Source organism: Zootoca vivipara, chromosome 6 (assembly GCF_963506605.1).
Source record: "Zootoca vivipara chromosome 6, rZooViv1.1, whole genome shotgun sequence".
NCBI classification, from domain to species: Eukaryota; Metazoa; Chordata; class Lepidosauria; order Squamata; family Lacertidae; genus Zootoca; species Zootoca vivipara.
In genome coordinates, this window is record NC_083281.1 from 82374162 (window position 1) to 82392253 (window position 18092).

The following is an 18092-nucleotide window of genomic DNA, read 5'->3' on the forward strand; positions in this document are numbered from 1 at the left end:
CGTCATACCCAAAACAGGTACCGGTATGTCAAAGAGTGGCTTGCTCTCACCTGTAATTTGAAAAGCATGCATCTCCTGTTGGGCGCCCTTTGGGTTTTCAAGCTCGTTCAGCTGAATTTCTCTCAGAGGCAGCAAGCCCTGTGAAAAGAGAATGCAACAATCTTATAACAGTTAACCCAATTGTGTTTACCAAAACTCCCCTTTTAAATCCAAAAATGTATCAGAATGGATTCAGGCTTTGGTTGGATGGCGCCTTGTACACCTCCTTCCAGCGACCCCTGAAGCACAAGCTGGTGCTAAATATATTGCTCTGCTTTCTTTTGGACCACATCAGTGAGACCGAGAGGTCGTCTTGTCGTCTGGGCAGCCCAAGGCCTCCATACACACTGCCCAGGCTTGCCCCCCCCCAAGAGAGGACAATTCAGTGCTGCTGATGCAGCGATTTCACTCCACACCGAGAGGTGTCCTCCATTGTCTCTCGAAACAGATGGGTGCCAACAACAACAACTACCAACAAAGCATCCTGGCAATTGCAACTTGTTAAGGGTGTTGAGGGTTGTTAGAAGATCCTGAATGAACTATGGTTCCCAGCATTCTTTGGGTGAACCCAAGACTGTTGAAGTGGCATAGGATGCTTTAAACATATGGTACAGATGTGATGGCAGGCCCAGTTCCTGTGTAACTCTAGCCCAAATCATAGCTAAGTGTGAACAAGTGGGGGGGGGGTGCAGTCAGAGTAAAAACTGACTGCCTTGCTCCTTCCCCAGTCCTGCTGCTGCCTTGCTACCTGGAGCTAAACAATGATTTAGCAGCAAACTAAGAACAAAGTCTGGTTACAGCTCATAGCTTGTCAGGAGCCAAACTACAGGCAAGCCAAGCAGCACAGCATTCAGTAGTGTAGTGGCAAATTCAGAAGTGCATGACCCCTTTCACGATAGCCATAGCCACACTCCTTCTTGGATTACACAATAAATCTTACAATTATACAATAATTAGGGATCCTATGCAGCAATCAATGTAGATCTCTCTGTGTTGCCATTCTGCTAGATCTATTATTTTCTGTGCATGTGTACGAGCAAATGATTTGGAGTGCTCCAATATATTCTATTGCATGTAACAGAATTAGGATGCAATTACTGTATCTTGAAACTGAAGCACCTGGCCGTTTTCAGTTTTCCCAAATGCTTAGCTCTGGAGCACACAGGGGCCGAAAAGCTCCCTTCTGTGCTGATTTGGCATCTCTAGGATTCTGTACCATTTTTTAAACACAGCTCTAAGATGCTGGAGACAGGGACCTGCCTTTGTGAAGCCAGATAACTACACCATTCAAGTCAGAGGCAGGAGCGAAGCGGCTGCGATTTTTAGCCTTGAGTACCCGCACGCTTGCTCACTCATGCTTACCCATGGTCTGGCTTAGTGTTCTGTGCAAACCAGACACATGAGTTATTCCCACGATGGTATCTATTTGAATAATGACCTGATGCTACCCAAGAAGGAGGCCTAATTGACACAAACAGTAGGGGAGCAAATAAAACTGTTACGGACTCTTTGCAACAGGTGACTCATTGTGATTCAGCCTGGAGGACATTGGAAGCTGCCTTATACAGAGTCAGACCACTGGTCCGCCTAGTTCAATGTTGGCTACACTGGGTGGAGGGGGAGAGCCTTTTTTAGCCTGAGGGCCACATTCCCTTTGGGACAACCTTCCAAGGGACTGGTGCCAGTGGTGGGTGGGCCAGAAGCAAAAATAGCAGCCTGTAAATGCTACTTTTGCAAAGTAGGCTCTCTATCCTCCACCCAGACAAGCAAGAGGCATTATTAGAGTTCAAGCACACATTTTAGCCAGGGAAAAACACTTGGGCTGCTAAGCAGGGCCACTGAGCGATATGGCCTGGAAGAATTTCGAGGGCGAGATAGAGAGGCCCTTTTGAACCTTGGGCATGAGGTCCACCACCTATGCTGTCATTTGATGTTTATGGTCTGGGGGTCAATATAAACCGAAATAACCCTAATGGCAATTTCAAATGAAAGCACAGGATACGTAGGTTTTGTCATGCCACAAAAAAACTGGTTCTCAAGTAAATTCCCCACAATGCATTGGGACTGCTCTCTCATGTTAAGAGCGGTAGACTCGTAATCCGGGGAACCGGGTTCGCGTCTCCGCTCCTCCACATGCAGCTGCTGGGTGACCTTGGGCTGGTCACACTTCTTTGAAGTCTCTCAGCCCCACCCACCTCACAGAGTGTTTGTTGTGGGGGAGGAAGGGAAGGGAGAATGTTAGCTGCTTAGAGACTCCTTCGGGTAGTGATAAAGCGGGATATCAAATCCAAACTCTTCTTCATGGGGCCACAGAAGAAATAATTCTCAAAACAGCTACTCTCTGTGCAAAGACAGGTCAATCTACTTTACAGTGGTTATTTGGAAGACCATGACCAGGCAGAATGGAAAAGCCATGACTCAGCAATGTCAAGAGAGGTCTGGGGAGGTTTCGTGCCCTGAATGCACCCACAAAGGCAAGAGGCTATGAGATCCAAAAGTACTTTTTCCCTTGTCTTGGTCTGCTGCATGATTCACAAGCATGCAGTGATAAACTCATTTGCCTTGGATGACCGAGAGAAAGAGGAAGTCATTGCAGGGATTGTTTATCTGCACCTCTGGCAGAGAGAACTCAGAAACAATTTATTTCTTCAGATTTATGCCTCTGAATACCAGCTGCTGTGAATTGCTGGTGGGCAGAGTGTTGCTGCACTCATGTCCAGCTTGCAAAGCTTCCCAAAGGCAACTGGTCAGCCACTGTGAGAACAGTATGCTGGGCCTGAAGGGCTACTGGCCTGATCCAGCAGGCTCGTCTTGCATTCTTATGATGTGTTAAGAGTCTGCCATCCTTTACCTGATAGGTGAGTCCATTAGGACCGAGGGATTGAAAATAGAGGTAGGCTTGAAAGAGCTCCAGGTAGCAGTCATTCATTTCCTACAACAGAATGAACACATTAAAAAAATGTATTTCCAGGGGACAGAGATCTTTAACATTATGTACTTCAAACATGCCTTCTGGGACTGAAGGAGACTTAAAATTAGTAAAATTTTAATGCTCTAATAGCATAAAGAGAAGGAAGAAAATATATACAATTCAACAGAAAGAAGGAGAAAAGGGCAGTGTTTAAAATGTATGGTGTGGCCTTAATACATTAGTTTCCATGGCCCAATGGTGTGTATTAAACATACAGGCAAGAGGGTCAGCTCAGGACATCCTACTTGATTAAGTGATCCTGATTCTGCACCACTGTTTAAGCAATGCCTTGCTGGATCAGATTCAAAGCCCACCCAGTCCTGCATCCTTTACAAGAACAGGCACTAGACTGGCAATTTAGAAATTTAGGCTCCATCTGCACTATATACCGAAAGCAGTACCATGCCATCTTGAACAATCATAGCTTCCTCCAAAGTATTCTGGGAACTGTCATTTGCTAAGGGTGCTGAGAGTTGTTAGGAGCCTCCATTCCTCTCACAGAGTGGTTTAGCAATCAATCCTTCTTCCCAGGCAACTCTGGGAATTGTAGCTCTGTGATAAGAATAAGGGCACCCTAACAACTCTCAGCACAAGCTATAGTTCCCATCGTTCTTTGGAAGGAGCCATGACTGTTTAAAATGGCATGATAGTGCTGTAAATATATAGTGCAGAATGTATCTACACAGCCTTGGCATTCCTTCTCTCAAAGCAACTTTCGGCATCTGCCTTTCCTCCTCTGCAGAACTCACCTGACACTGCTGAAATTTAAACTTGACCTTGGAGTAATAGATAATCTTCCCCAGGTTCCGCACCACAGTCTTCCTCCTTCCCTTTTTGAACAGGCTTGGGAAATGCTGGTCAAAATTTTCCTTCTCATTTTCCTGGTGGGTGAGGTTCTGCAAAAAAAAAAGGGTTAAAAAGAAAGCATTTTTATTATGATGATAATAATAATAAAAAGTAAAAAAATGGCTCATCACAACAGGAGATCAAACCCTTCAGAACCAGTCTTTTTTTAAAAAAAAAAAAAGATGGCATTCAACAAACTTTTACTCAGAGTAGGCTCATAGAAATTAATGAACATGACAAAGTGAGATCCATTCATTTCAATGGGCCTACTGTGAGTAAAGGACCCAATGTGTTTTGACACAATATTTTTTATTTTGAGGCTATTTCCTATGAATGTAATTTGTTTTAACCAATTTTAATACAGCACTGAATTTTAAATCATTGTAACCTGCCTTGGAATTAGCTGTAGTGAATGGAATTGGTACGTTTACAAGTGCCACATAATACTTGCACCTCATATGTAAGAACTCTATTTTTAGTGTGACAGCACCAACACTTGGGAACTCCCTGCCTATTGATATAAGGCAGGTGCCTTCACTGTATTCTTTTCGGCACATGGCATAGACATTCTTATTTAGACAAGCCTACCCATATATTTAGAAAGTTCACATGAGCTTTAATTTGTTTTATTCTAATCTATTGTGGCTTTAACTTTCTGCATGTTTTAAATTATGGTTGTAAACTTTTAGTGACACTTTCACTGCTTTATCCTTTCTGTAAACCGCATCGAGGCTTTTTTCTACAGTCAAGCGGTATGTATGAAATATACAGTATATGAAATAAGAAGACTAACGCTGGGTAATAAATGTATGTTTGGTTGTTATTTTTATAATGACTTTATTTTTGTTAATTGACATGTAATTTCATGTCATTTCTCAGTTGGGTTGCGTAAGTTCTTTTGGTGATTTAATTTAACGAAAAGCTTTTGAAAACGGAAGAAGGGGGCCAAAAGAACCAGCAATTTTTTATTTTATTTTTGTACTGGCTTCCCAACTGGTAAAACCGAGTTTTACATTTAAAGCACTGTGATGCCATTTTAAACATTCATGGCTTCCCCCAAAGTATCCTGGGAAATGCAGCTTGCCAAGGATGCTGAGAGCTGTTCAGAGACTCCCTATTTCACTCGCAGAGCTATATCCGCCTGAGTCCTCTGTGAAGAGAGACTGATTGTTAAACCACTCTGGAAATTGTAGCTTTGGGATGGGAACCACAACACAGACCCCCAGCAACTCTCAGTATCCTTGACAAGGATTCTTTGAGGGAAGCCATGACTACTTAAAGTGGTGTGAATGTGGCCTTCAGTTAGGAGTCTAAAAGCCAGACACCACTGGACTCCATTCATAATGTGTTGCCTATTGAACGGCAATTGCTGAATTCCACACGTGGTGCTAGTTTCATGTGATGTCAGTCAGTGCAGATTGTAGTGAGCTAGATTAGCATTCCCCAACCTTTTCCCAACAGTGGCCCCCTTCCGACCTTGTTTCCTTCCTGTGGCCCCCATGGGCATAGCCTGGGGGGCAGGGGAGCAGCTGCCCCCCCAATAAGTAAAAATAAATACAAATCTTAGGTTCTGACCCCTAACAAAAATCCTGGCTACACCCATGCAACCCCATCCTACCAGTAGAAAGGTAGCTATTTAAATGTTCTGTTTGTAAATAAAGATGCTTTATGTATTTTATGTAAAAATACAATTAAATAAAATGATAGGAACATAATGAAATATTGCTGAAGCAGGAAAACATAGAATCATGGAGCTGGAAGGGACGCCAAGGGTCATCTTTCTAGTGCAACCCCCTGCAATGTAGGAAACACAGCTAAAGCATCCAGGACAGATGGCCATCCAACCTCTGCTTAGAAACCTCCAAGGAAGGAGAGTCCAGAAACTCCCAAGGGATATCCATCTTCCATGTATTATAAAAAGTAAACTACACTTATTTGACCCCAGTTATTTGACCCCAGTTATTTGCTCTGGTTTGCCAGAAGCGGCTTTGTCATGCTGGCCACATGACCTGGAAGCTGTATGCCGGCTCCCTCGGCCAATAATGCGAGATGAGCGCGCAACCCCAGAGTCGGTCACGACTGGACCTAATGGTCAGGGGTCCCTTTACCTTTACCTATTTGACACAGAGGGGGTAAACATCCAGATACAGTCCAAAAGGTACACAGGGAGTTCTGTATATCTGGGAGAATTTTTAAAAGCAAGTAGTCCTCACTGACCTGGTGCAAAAAGATCTTGTCATCTGGAGGAGCCCTGGCTGCCTAGATAAAATACTATAGCCCCACATACCCTTACCTGGGAGTAAGGCCCACTGAACTCAGTGCAGCTTTCGTCTGAGTAGACAGCTATTTACTAGATGCAAGTCAGCAGCACCAGACAACCCCACTCGGCTGAGTACTGGAGTGGATTTCACCCCGCGCCTTGCAAAGCCGAGCTCACCCATCCCTACCCATCCCTACCCATTGCCACCCTACCACTACACTTACCTGACCTGGGAGTTCTGGATCACGGACTCTACAAGCAAAAACAGGAGCCTCAGTGATCACAGTCTCCGACTGGAAACAAACCAGGACTGATCCAAGAAAATGCACATGGCAAAAAGGAGTGCTAGGCCCTCCATAGCCAGCCAATCAGGATTTTTTTTAAAGTGTTTTCCCATTCCCCTTCTCACTTCCCTCTGTTGCCACCTACAGCCCCCTATTTGTGTGGTTTTCACCTATGGCCCCCTTGGCATATCCTGTGGCCCCCCAGGTGCCATATAGCCCCCGACTGGGAAACACTGAGCTAGATGGACCAATAAGGCATCTTCCTATGTTCCAATTTTCTCAATCCCCCTAAAACCAAGAGCCAGCCCAGATCAAGAGAGAGGTAACATTCTCAAAACAAAAAAAGCTGGCAACCCTCAATTCATCACAGATTCCTTTCCTAAAGGACAAGTGGTCTGGGGTGTGTGTTTGTTGTACAGTCTCCATGCCAGCCAAGGATTTAAGGTTTGATTACTGCAACCCAGACTCTCTGCTTACAAGCCTGGAGAGGAGTCAATGAGGGGGCTTAAAAACAAACTATGACTAATCTCCTCCACATCCAGCATTGTGATTAACCCAGATAAGTGGCTTAAGAAGGTGCTAACTTAATTTGAGCCCCAAAAGTAGAGGTTACCAGACTTGGGTGAAAGTCAAGTCCTGCAGCTGAGCTGCAAGTACACACACCCCTTCCCAATTCTTTGAACTCAGCTGCTTTTACAGCCCTTGCTTTTCCCTCTCAACCTGGACACAAATCTTTACATGCCCATTAGCCTTTATGCTAAATCTTTACATGCCCCCACAACCATTTTTGATCCGATTTGAAAACAAAAGCCATATGAAGACATCTCTCCACCCACTGGAATGGGAAAAAAGTGGGTGACTTGGAAAAACATTCAACCGCACTGATGCATTTGACAACAATGTTGCAATGTGAAACACACTGAGGGGGCAATGATCTTGCTGCCTTTTATGCCAGTAATGTGTACATATGGTGTTTACTGGTGATTTGTCTACAGGGATGTTATACGGCAAGCAGCATTCATCCCATGTTCATCCTCATTTACTTTCTGGGTGTTTATATGCCTTGACATTAGTTATTCCTCCATCCTTTTCAAAGCATTTCTCCATCACTTTTCAAACAGCATAAAGATTTGTTGTTGTTGTTGTTGTTGTTGTTTAGTTGTTTAGTCGTGTCCAACTCTTTGTGACCCCATGGACCAGAGCACGCCAGGCACTCTTGTCTTCCACTGCCTCCCGCAGTTTGGTCAGACTCATGTTCGTAGCTTCAAGAACACTGTCCAACCATCTCGTCCTCTGTCGTCCCCTTCTCCTTCTGCCCTCAATCTTTCCCAACATCAGGGTCTTTTCCAGGGAGTCTTCTCATGAGGTGGCCAAAGTATTGGAGCCTCAGCTTCAGGATCTGTCCTTCCAGTGAGCACTCAGGGCTGATTTCCTTAAGAATGGATAGGTTTGATCTTCTTGCAGTCTGTGGGACTCTCAAGAGTCTCCTCCAGCACCCTAATTCAAAAGCATCAATTCTTTGGCGATCAGCCTTCTTTATGGTCCAGCTCTCACTTCCATGCATCACTACTGGGGAAACCATAGCTTTAACTATACGGACCTTTGTCGGCAAGGTGATGTCTCTGCTTTTTAAGATGCTATCTAGGTTTGTCATTGCTTTTCTCCCAAGAAGAAGGTGTCTTTTAATTTCGTGACTGCTGTCACCATCTGCAGCAATCATGGAACCCAAGAAAAGAAAATCTCTCACTGCCTCCATTTCTTCCCCTTCTATTTGCCAGGAGGTGATGGGACCAGTGGCCATGATCTTAGTTTTTTTGATGTTGAGCTTCAGACCATATTTTGTGCTCTCCTCTTTCACCCTCATTAAATGATAATATATTTTTTAAAAGTTTGTTTGTTGTGCTAGAGCACCAGAGCTCTTTAATCCACATTGAATGTGCAAACCTGAAATTCTGGTATGTGACACAATCACTCCCGCAAACTACAGACAGCCTGCAAGCAGCCCTACATAAAATCAAAGCAACTTTTAACATTCCAGGAGGAATATTGCCCTAAATCAGCATGTATTGGGATTTGTATCATGTGGATGCGTTATCAGGCCACTGGTCCATCTAGCTCTGACTGGCAGCAGCTCTCCAGTGTTTCCAGAGGGGGACATTCCCAGTCCCACCTGAAGATGCCAGGGACCGAACCTGGGACCTGCTGCATAAAAAGCAGGGACTCTACCTCCTACCTCTGAGCTATGTGTGGCATTTGATCATGCCCCCCCCCCCGCGCGCCAGTCTAACATGGTACAGTCCAGGTTACAGGTAGGTAGCCGTGTTGGTCTGGGTCGAAGTAAAATAAAAAAATTCCTTCAGTAGCACCTTAAAGACCAACTAAGTTTTTATTACTTCAGAAGAAGTGTGCATGCACACGAAAGCTCATACCAAAATAAAAACTTAGTTGGTCTTTAAGGTGCTACTGAAGGAATTTTTTTATGGTACAGTCCAGACAGAGCTTTACCATCTCGTCTTCTGTTTTGCTTGCGAGCACTAAGGTTATGAACAACTCAGAATTTAAATCTCTCCTTGAATAATGTTTGCACAGACACTCAGTGCTAATGGCCACTGTTTGGGCAAATGCAGACTCAATTAGCAGCTTTTTGTTTTGTTTCCAAGAACATAAGCGGAACACAAGAAAAGCCCTGCTGGGTCAAACTCATTTAGTCTAGCACCCTCTTCTCCCAGCAACCATCCAGAGGCCTGTGAGGAAATGGGTGGTTTTTAACAAGTCATCCTTTTCTTTAGCATACATACACATTCATTTTTGACCCACAGGTGACTCTGATCAAACAGGTTGGGGAGGTTTTTGAGGAGCCTGCAAAACCTGTTTATCCAGGACCTAGGACAAAGATGCCTCTCATTGCACAGCTTTCAGCTGTCATCCATCTTCCCTTGTCAGAAAGCAACAGTACTGTACTCCCTTTCCCCACCATCAAACGCATGCAATGAAGCTGAGTAAAAGCACCAACTAGCAGTCCTAGCTTCAAAAAAGAAAAGCTCTTTTGCAGCCTGAAGGAGAGTGTGGGATCAAGTGGCAGGCAGATAGCACAATCCAGGCAGGGCCCCGCTGAAGTTAGCCAGTCCTAATCCATATATGCCTGCTTTCTAATAACTGGTGCCAGCAGAGACAGCTGCATGAGCCCCCTTGATAGATGAAGGCTCAGCAGTTATTAGCCAGACCAACATTGCCCTGGGTAGTGCTTTGGTTAGCTCACTTCTCAGGAATGGGCGTTCACCTCTCTGCAGCAGCCACTTCAGAGACCCGTCAACAGCTAGAGAGGAACCAGTTAACTGGTGACAAGGTGCTAATTACCCACAAGCCCTTTTTATCTTGGGTTTCTCTGACATTAGCTGGGCCTAATTGGATCAAGATATCGCAAAGCCTACAGACAGATAATACCCTTTGGGCTGCAGGATTTGGTGGTATGGCGAAGGAGAAAACATGTATCTATGCCTTAGGACCTCCTAAGGTATGGAAGGTTCCTCAAGCAAGAATGCAAGATGCATACGTTTTCTTTTGCTACTGGGTCAACTTCCATCAATGCTGAAGGTTGCTGGCCTTTGAGCATCACCGTGTGCTTCCAGACAGTTATTACTTTTAGGCTGGATTCAATCCCTCTCAATCAGGAAAGTGATGAGGAAGTGTGGGTTAACATTTGCTTGATTTAGGGTTGTCTAACCTCTGCACAAACAAATTTAATGAATGCTCAATAAATAGCCAGTGTTGTCTAACCTCCCTGTAGACTTTATGCAAGCAAACCAGGATAAATCCTCAATGAACACCTCTAGATGTGGAGCCAGAGATTCTCCTCATACAACTGGAAGCTTTCTAAGGGTCAGCTCACATGTTACTAGGTGGCTGCAAGCCTCTCCTAATTTCAAGGGCCTTGCTCCTCACTCAAGCTGCCAGGGAGGTGCTTCTTGTACTAAGTAGTAAGAGAATATGCACATGTTCAGAGGTGCACTTTATTATCACCTCTCATGCTCCAAGCAGAAATTCCATCACTGAATTTGGAGGCTAAATTAAGGCCCATATGCTACGTACTTCTTCACTGAAGAAACCTGGTGTCACTTTGCAATTGTAAGAAACCAAAAGATCAGTGCCTTTCTGAATCAGTGGTTAAAACCAGTGCACTTTTGAAAGGATCACTCCACCATCTTGATTCAAATGTCATCCAACTGTGTCCAAACACAGATGAAAATCTGCTCCTTGACCTCAGGAGGCATAATGCAAAATCTGGTTACAATATCTTAAGAGGTGTCCAAATGCACAACAAACAAAGATATATTATTTCCAAAATATACAGTAGATGAAAGCCGGAAGCTTATGCATCTCTGCTACACCAAGTTCCCACTGGTTCATAATTTACATCTACCACTGACGTGGGTGGTAGGACTCAAAGCAAAAACAAATAGTGCAATCCTGTGCATATTTACTTGGAAGTAAGACCCAGGGGTCAGGGCTGCTGCATACTTGAGGGTCTACTGGGCTTCCTTAGTAGTGGTTACTGGTACTTAGCTGTGGCTCCTCTGATCACCAGGCAACTACCTTTTATATGTCCTGAAATGCCCTAAAGCTCATGAAAGGGATTGTGGGAAATTTAAAATGGTGACCAGTCAACAGTGAGAGTGGGGGGGGGGCAGGATTTTAAGAAAGGCTCAGGACAGCATCAGCGGTAGGCTTTGCCAGACACTGAGGCCTGGCAGCTGCCCCAAAGCCATTCAAAATATAAAAGTTAGAAGTAATGTGTGGATATTTGTGCTAGTTTCTAGTCACAGGTCCAAGAGGGCGGTGGTGATGGTGGTGGTTTTAAATTCTGCTGCTTTCCCTGGGAATTTCTGTTAATCTGCAGAAAACCTGACGTTTGTTCCAATTCAGCAGTAAACAGTGGGTTTTCCCAGGGAAAGCGGTGGGACGAAAGAAAAATCTCTCGGTTTTTTAAAGATCACAGAAGTGTGGATGGGCCCTCTGTTGCTGAAAGGATTGCAAGCTTTGGAATCACACTGAATGCTTCTCCAGGAATATAACCAGAGCGAGAGAGAGATAGTTAGTTACCTTTCTGTTCTGGCATTAGTACAAGCTGTCCTGTAGGAGACAGATTAGAATCTACAGGGCATCAGTGAGCATATATCTGGAGATGGGAACTGCTAAGCGACAATTAACGATTTCACCGAGGGGCAATTAAAGTGAGGAGAAAGAGATTAAATATTTGCTGCTGGGTTATTGATCACCTGCCAACTCTGAGATAGATAAAAGGGGGAAAAATGCAAGCCAGTCAGGACAAAGCTGTTGTGAACACAAAGGCTCAACTGGCAGGGAGGTTTTCCCAGATAAAAGAGATATTGGGGCAACCGCCGCCAACTGCAATTTTGGGGAACTGTTTGGTTGTAGGAAACCGAGCTTCAAATCTTTGCTGAGTCTCAAAGTTCACTCAAGGCTCATCCACACTTACCTTTGCTTTGCACTTTCTAGGCATTTTTTGTTTTGTTTTGGTCCTGGCGTTTCTCCAGGGAAAACCACATTTTACCGCTAAATCAGAGCAAACGGCGATTGGTTTTTTGTGGATTGCTGTTTGCTCCAATTGAGAGATAAAATTTAGCCTTTCCTGGGGGAATTGCCAGGACAAAAATAAAATCTCAAACATGGACCTGGAGAGCCCAGACCTGTGTCTAGAAATGTGACACAAAATGAAGTGTGGATGAGCTCTCAGTCAGCTTAGGTGAGTCACCCTTTCTCACCCTAAACTACCTCAGGATAGTGCTATCCAGATATCCCAGGAAAGGCAGGAGAAAAACATGAAGGAGAAAATCCAGAATCACAGAATTGTAGAGTTGGAAGGCACCCCGAGGGTCATCTAGTCCAACCCCCTGCAATGCAGGGAATCTCAACAAAAGAGATCCTAACACACTGAACAGCAGCTAATCTGACATATCTATAACAGGGTTGGGGAACCCTTTTCACACTAAGAGCCACATTCCCCTCTGGGCAACCTTTTGGGGGCCACATGCAAGTGGTGGGAGCGGTCAGAGGCAAAAGTGGGTGGGGCAATGAATGCAAATTTCACCTTTGTGCAGTTTCCATGCACACACTCACAACCCTCTCTATCCTCCACCCAGGCACGCAAGATGCATGATCAGAGTTCAAGGGTGCATTGCAGCCAGGCAAAAACAGAGTGCAAAGCAAGGCCAGTGAGGGATGCGGCCCAAGGAGAGCCTGGGTAAAGTCCCAAGGGATGGATAGAGAAGGTAGGAAGGCTACATTTGAACTCTGGGAATGAGGTTCTCCATCCCTTATCTAGATGAATGGCCTAATTCTTACTGAGGTAACAGACAGGAGGTCAGGCTTCCCATGACTGAACGCTGTTTGATACAGAAAAGTTAAGCAAACCCTGGAATGTCAGAGAAAATCTTGCACTGGGACCCTTCTTTCAAGGACTTATTTTCTATGTGCAGGGAAATTATTGTGAAGGAAATCCCCCACTAGCATCCTGAAGTGGTACAGCTGAGACACAGGTTAACCACCTGAGGGAGAAGAAGGTGGACATCTAATGTAGCTTCCAACATTCCATCCTGCTCTGCACTGTGAGAGCGAAACTCACCCTCTATTGACCCCTCAGTGGCTCAGCCCTCACAGACTTGAAATTCCATAGAGAAGAATGCAATACGCTCCCCTCTCTCTGCACAGACGAGCTGCGCTCTCCCCAGGGGTCTTTGCACTCTGAAAGCTCTCCTGCCACATGCACAGTGCACTTATCCTAAAGATAAACAGTTCTAGTAATGTCCATCTCCTCGTCATAGAGGATTTGCTTTTCATTCGAGTATTTTCCATGGTTCAACACTGAAACAGAGGCATAGTACCCTGCAATCTGCACCACTTGCGCAACTACCACTGGCATCCTATTGTCCTGTGCTGCATCGTCCCCAGCCTTAAGGTTATAATTAGTATGTCTGATTATCCAAATTAAGAGCATACGAGGAGCCCTGAAGAAACAGCCTGCTGAATCAGGCCAGTGGCCCATCTAGTCCGACAACCTGTTCTCAACGAGGCCAATCAGATGCAGGACCAGAGTGTAACAACACACTCTTCACTTGCGAGTCTTAGCATACTGTGAGTCCTAGCATATTGCCTCTGAAAGTAGAGGTAGAATACAGCCATCATGTCTAGTGGCAACAGATAGCCTTGTTCTCCATGTATTTGTCCAAGGCTGCATGTAAGCCATACATTTAAAGTACTCCCCCCCCACACACACACTCAAAGAATCCCAGGAGATGTAGTTTGTCAGGGGTGCTGGGAACTATAGCTCTTTGAGGGGTAAACTACAGTTCCAAAGATTCTTTACAGGGGTGTGCATGCTTTAAATGTATGGTGCGTGCACAGACTATCCTCTTTTAAAGCCACCCAAATTGGTGGCCATCACTATTCTTGTGGCAGTGAATTTCATAGTTAAACTACACACTGCAAAAAGTACTTTCTTTTGCTTCTCCTGAATCTTCCAACATTCAGCTTCATTGGATGTCTGCTAAGTTTTAGCGTTATATCAGTTACTGCTTTTCACACTGTGTCAAAGCTGCAGATGTTCGCTCATCATGTGTAGGAGGGCTGATTACAGATCTACAGCTGTGATTCTCAAGTTATACCATTTGTACTTTTTTCCTGTTTAAAAACATCCAAAACAATGCTGGGATGCACATAAGTTCCTGCTACCATAACAGAGCTGTGGCCTGAGGGGGCACAAACGCAACTTCAAAAGCAACAGCAACTGAGAACCATCTTATCATTTTAGGCTCTCGGTGGGCCCAGAGATCAGCGAAGAGCAAAGGCAGGACAAAGAATGGAATTTATTGCACATACAAGCCTCAGACAGAAGCATTTAACCTAAAGTTTCTCAGTGCTTAATTATCAAGGGTAACCTTTCATTAGCATGGTCACAGGCTGATGTGTTCCACTTTCTCTGCTGTAGAACAAAGCTGTCCAAAAGGATCGGAACCCATAATTAGAACATCATGTATGCTCTGAGGTTCAGATACATGTGGCCACAAAAGTATACCGCAGTGTTTCTTCGTTAAATTCACAATTCTGGGATATATGTGGAGGCACATGTCTCCACTTGTATACTGTACTTGAAAAGATTTGTGTAACAGTATGAACAACTGGGCTTCTGTATGGTTCTGGCAGGGTCTCCTCTGAAGGCAAACAATTCTGCTGTGTCAGGAGTGACCAAATGACCACCATCACACCCGAAACAGCATTTATCACATATCTGCAGTGAAGGCTGATTAGGAGGAGAAACGGCCACTGCAATAAATCACACAGAGACACAGCAAGTAACCTCCTCTGTTGGTGGATCCTTTTACTGTATAATTAATCACACATAATCCCATGCAAGCCTACTCAAAAGAAAATCCCATTGAGTTCAATGGAGCTTGTAGCACTTAAGTGAGTATATAGGATTATAAACTGACATATCGCAGTATAGATGTTTTGGACTCCAAAACATCTGCAGGGCAGCACTTTGCTGAAAGCACCATATGAGAAAACATCTAGCTCTCTTTCAAGAGAATAACTTGGATTCATATTTTACAGCAGCCCCTTCCACCTGCTCCCACACACCCCAGCATGCTACTTATTTTGTGTGTTACTACAATCAGCCACACACCCAAATTTAATTAGACGCCCTTCTGGGCATTAAGTGGCAACCCAGATTTTCATCTTCCCCCACGTTCCCAGGCTTTCCAAGCCAATAGGAACTCACTCACTTTACGCAAACCACCAGCAACATCCTACTAACTCACTAAACCTGATTGCAACTTCGGATTATGTCTCAATTGGAATAGCAGAAATCCGAGAAAGGATGGTTGGGGCAAATGGGTCTGTAAAGTTAAGTTCCTGGACTGCTGCATCCTAGAAGCTCCGTTGCCACATTTAAGCAGGCAATGGCAAGAATACTGTGCCAATGAAAATGTAGGGGTGTCAGGCATTATTCCCGCAATGGGTTGGCCTTTGCCCTTTAATGTCTCCTGTGTTCAAGAACTCCTGAGGTGTAGAATAATTACACTGGGCAAATTGCACAGATACTATACAATCTTGTTCACATGGGATGATGAAATAATTGTGATTCATTCCAGAAATATCTTTTGCTTTGTCAGCCGGTTCTGCACGTTGTTTCTGCGTCTAGTTTCACAGTACAAATCCTTCATCCCCTGAAAGGCTCCTTTGTTTTTTAATGTTTCAACAGGCAAAAAGAATTGTAAACACTATAGTATCACCAACATACTCGGGGACCCAGTATGTAAGGGACCCAGGTGGCGCTGTGGTTAAACCACTGAGCCTAGGGCTTGCTGATCAGAAGGTCGGCGGTTCGAATCCCTGTGACGGGGTGAGCTCCCGTTGCTTGGTCCCAGCTCCTGCCAACCTAGCAGTTCGAAAGCATGTCAAAATGCAAGTAGATAAATAGGAACCGCTACAGCGGGAAGGTAAACGGCGTTTCCATGTGCTGCTCTGGTTTGCCAGAAGCGGCTTTGTCATGCTGGCCACATGACCTGGAAGCTATACGCCGGCTCCCTCGGCCAATAATGCGAGATGAGCACGCAACCCCAGAGTCGGTCACGACTGGACCTAATGGTCAGGGATCCCTTTACCTTTACCTATAGTATCACCAACATACTCGGGGATTGAGAGCAGCAGGGCCCTCCCCTCACAATCAGTCCAAGATATACTATTAGAGGAGATTAAAAATGACATTTGTTTAAAATATTTGAATGTCTCAGGCTCAACCCCCAGCGCACCCAGGTAAGGCTGAGAAGGCACCCAGTCTAGCATCCCAGACAACTGTTGCCAGTCAGAGCTAGACTGACCCATCGTCAGGTCAGGTCAGATCTACACAATACATTAAAAGCACATGGCATCCCCCTAGAGAATACTGGAAACTGTAATTTACTCCTTGCCCAGAACTACTGTTTCCAGCACCCTTAACAAACTACAGTTCCCAGCATTCTTTAGGGGAAGTCAAGCGCTTGAAATGTGCTTAAAATGTATAGTGCAGAAGTGGCCTAGCTCAGTATACGGCAGCTGCCCATGTATCTTTACCAACTGGAACTGTCTCAAGGCAGCTTACAATATATAAAAAAGTGAGAGATGGTAAGTGTTCTTTAAAAAAAAATTGGTTCTGGAATTAAAATTCCAGACAAGCTGAAACCTCACACCAGTAAAAACACCAAGTCGTCTTATGGCATCTTAAAGAGACTTTATAAATAAATTAGGACACCTACTTTCGTGGATTGAAACGGTTTTGTCAGATGCTCAGACCACAAAAGCTTATGCCACAATATCTTTGTTAAAAGGTGCCACAATACTTGTTTTGAGACTTAGGTATGCAGTTAGCCCCCTGGAAATCTTCTCATAATAGCACTATTTCCAGCAGTTTGCCTCACAAATGGGTAAATAAACGGAGGAAAGATGGGGGAATTCCGGTATCAGTTGAGATAATTTATTTTAATTTGCCTAATGCAAATTGAATGCAGCAATATATTATTCACACACACAGAGAGAGGCACCGTCACACTAGGTTGTGTCTTAACTGGTGAATCATAACACCATCAGTAGAAATCTGAGGTCATTTCCTGCTCCATCACTTATCAGGATAACCCAAGCAGGGGGTAAAGAAAGACAATAGCAAAGAGAAGGCCAAAGGTATGTGGGAAACAGATGAATAACCTCAAGCTCTTAACGTTAATGTGTGAAGGCAGGGATGGGGAATCTGTGTGGCCAGGTACTGTTGGGCTGCAAAACTCCCATCAGCCTCAGCCAGCAGGGCCAATGGTCAGGGACGATGGGAGGCATACTCCAGCAAAAAAATTATTATCATATGCTACCCATCTGGAGGGTCACAGACTGGCCACACCTGCCTTATCGCAGGGTATAAAGGTAAAAGTGCCCCTGATCATTAGGTCCAGTCGCGGACGACTCTGTGGTTGCAGCACTCGTCTTGCTCCATAGGCCGAGGGAACCGGTGTTTGTCTGCAGACAGCTTCCGGGTCATGTGGCCAGCACCGCCAACCTTCTGATCAGCAAGCCCTAGGCTCTGTGGCTTAGACCATAGCGCCACCCGTGTCCCTATCGCAGGGTATATAATTCCATAATTTAACTACATGCTGTGTGAAGAAGCACTTTCTTTTGCCTGTCCTGAATCTTCCAGAATTCATCTACTAATAGGTTGTACCCGACTAAGGCTCCATAACTCTTTAAACAGGCATTGCCCTTCCGTCCAAGAAGCCTGGGAACTGTGTTAAGGGCACTGAGAGTTGTGAGGAAACCCCCTATCCCCCTCACAGAACTACAGTTCCCAAATGATCCCTTTTCCCATGGAATTCTGGGAATTGTAGCTCTGTGAGGGAAACAGCGGGTCTCCTCACAACTCTCCGCACACTATGGTTCTTGGGGAAGACATAATTACTTAAAGCGGCATAAAGGTAAAGGTACCCCTGACCATAAGGTCCAGTCGCAGACGACTCTGGGGCGGTGGCGCTCATCTTGCTTTACTGGCCGAGGGAGCCGGCGTACAGCTTCCAGGTCATGTGGCCAGCATGACTAAGCCGCTTCTGGTGAAACCAGAGCAGTGCACAGAAACTCCATTTACCTTCCCGCCGAA

General features: G+C 44.9%; 1 protein-coding gene across 1 annotated transcript in view; it reads right to left on the minus strand.

Annotated features, from left to right (window-relative positions):
• The window catches only part of PLEKHN1 (pleckstrin homology domain containing N1), a 58142-nt gene that overhangs the window by 28458 nt on the left and 11592 nt on the right, over positions 1-18092 (minus strand). Inside the window, exons 3-5 of the mRNA XM_035118074.2 lie at positions 3760-3906; positions 2891-2971; positions 51-138 (exon numbers count right to left, since the gene is read on the minus strand). Of these exons, the coding sequence (XP_034973965.1) occupies positions 51-138; positions 2891-2971; positions 3760-3906 (316 nt within the window). The remainder of the gene's footprint in view (positions 1-50; positions 139-2890; positions 2972-3759; positions 3907-18092) is intronic.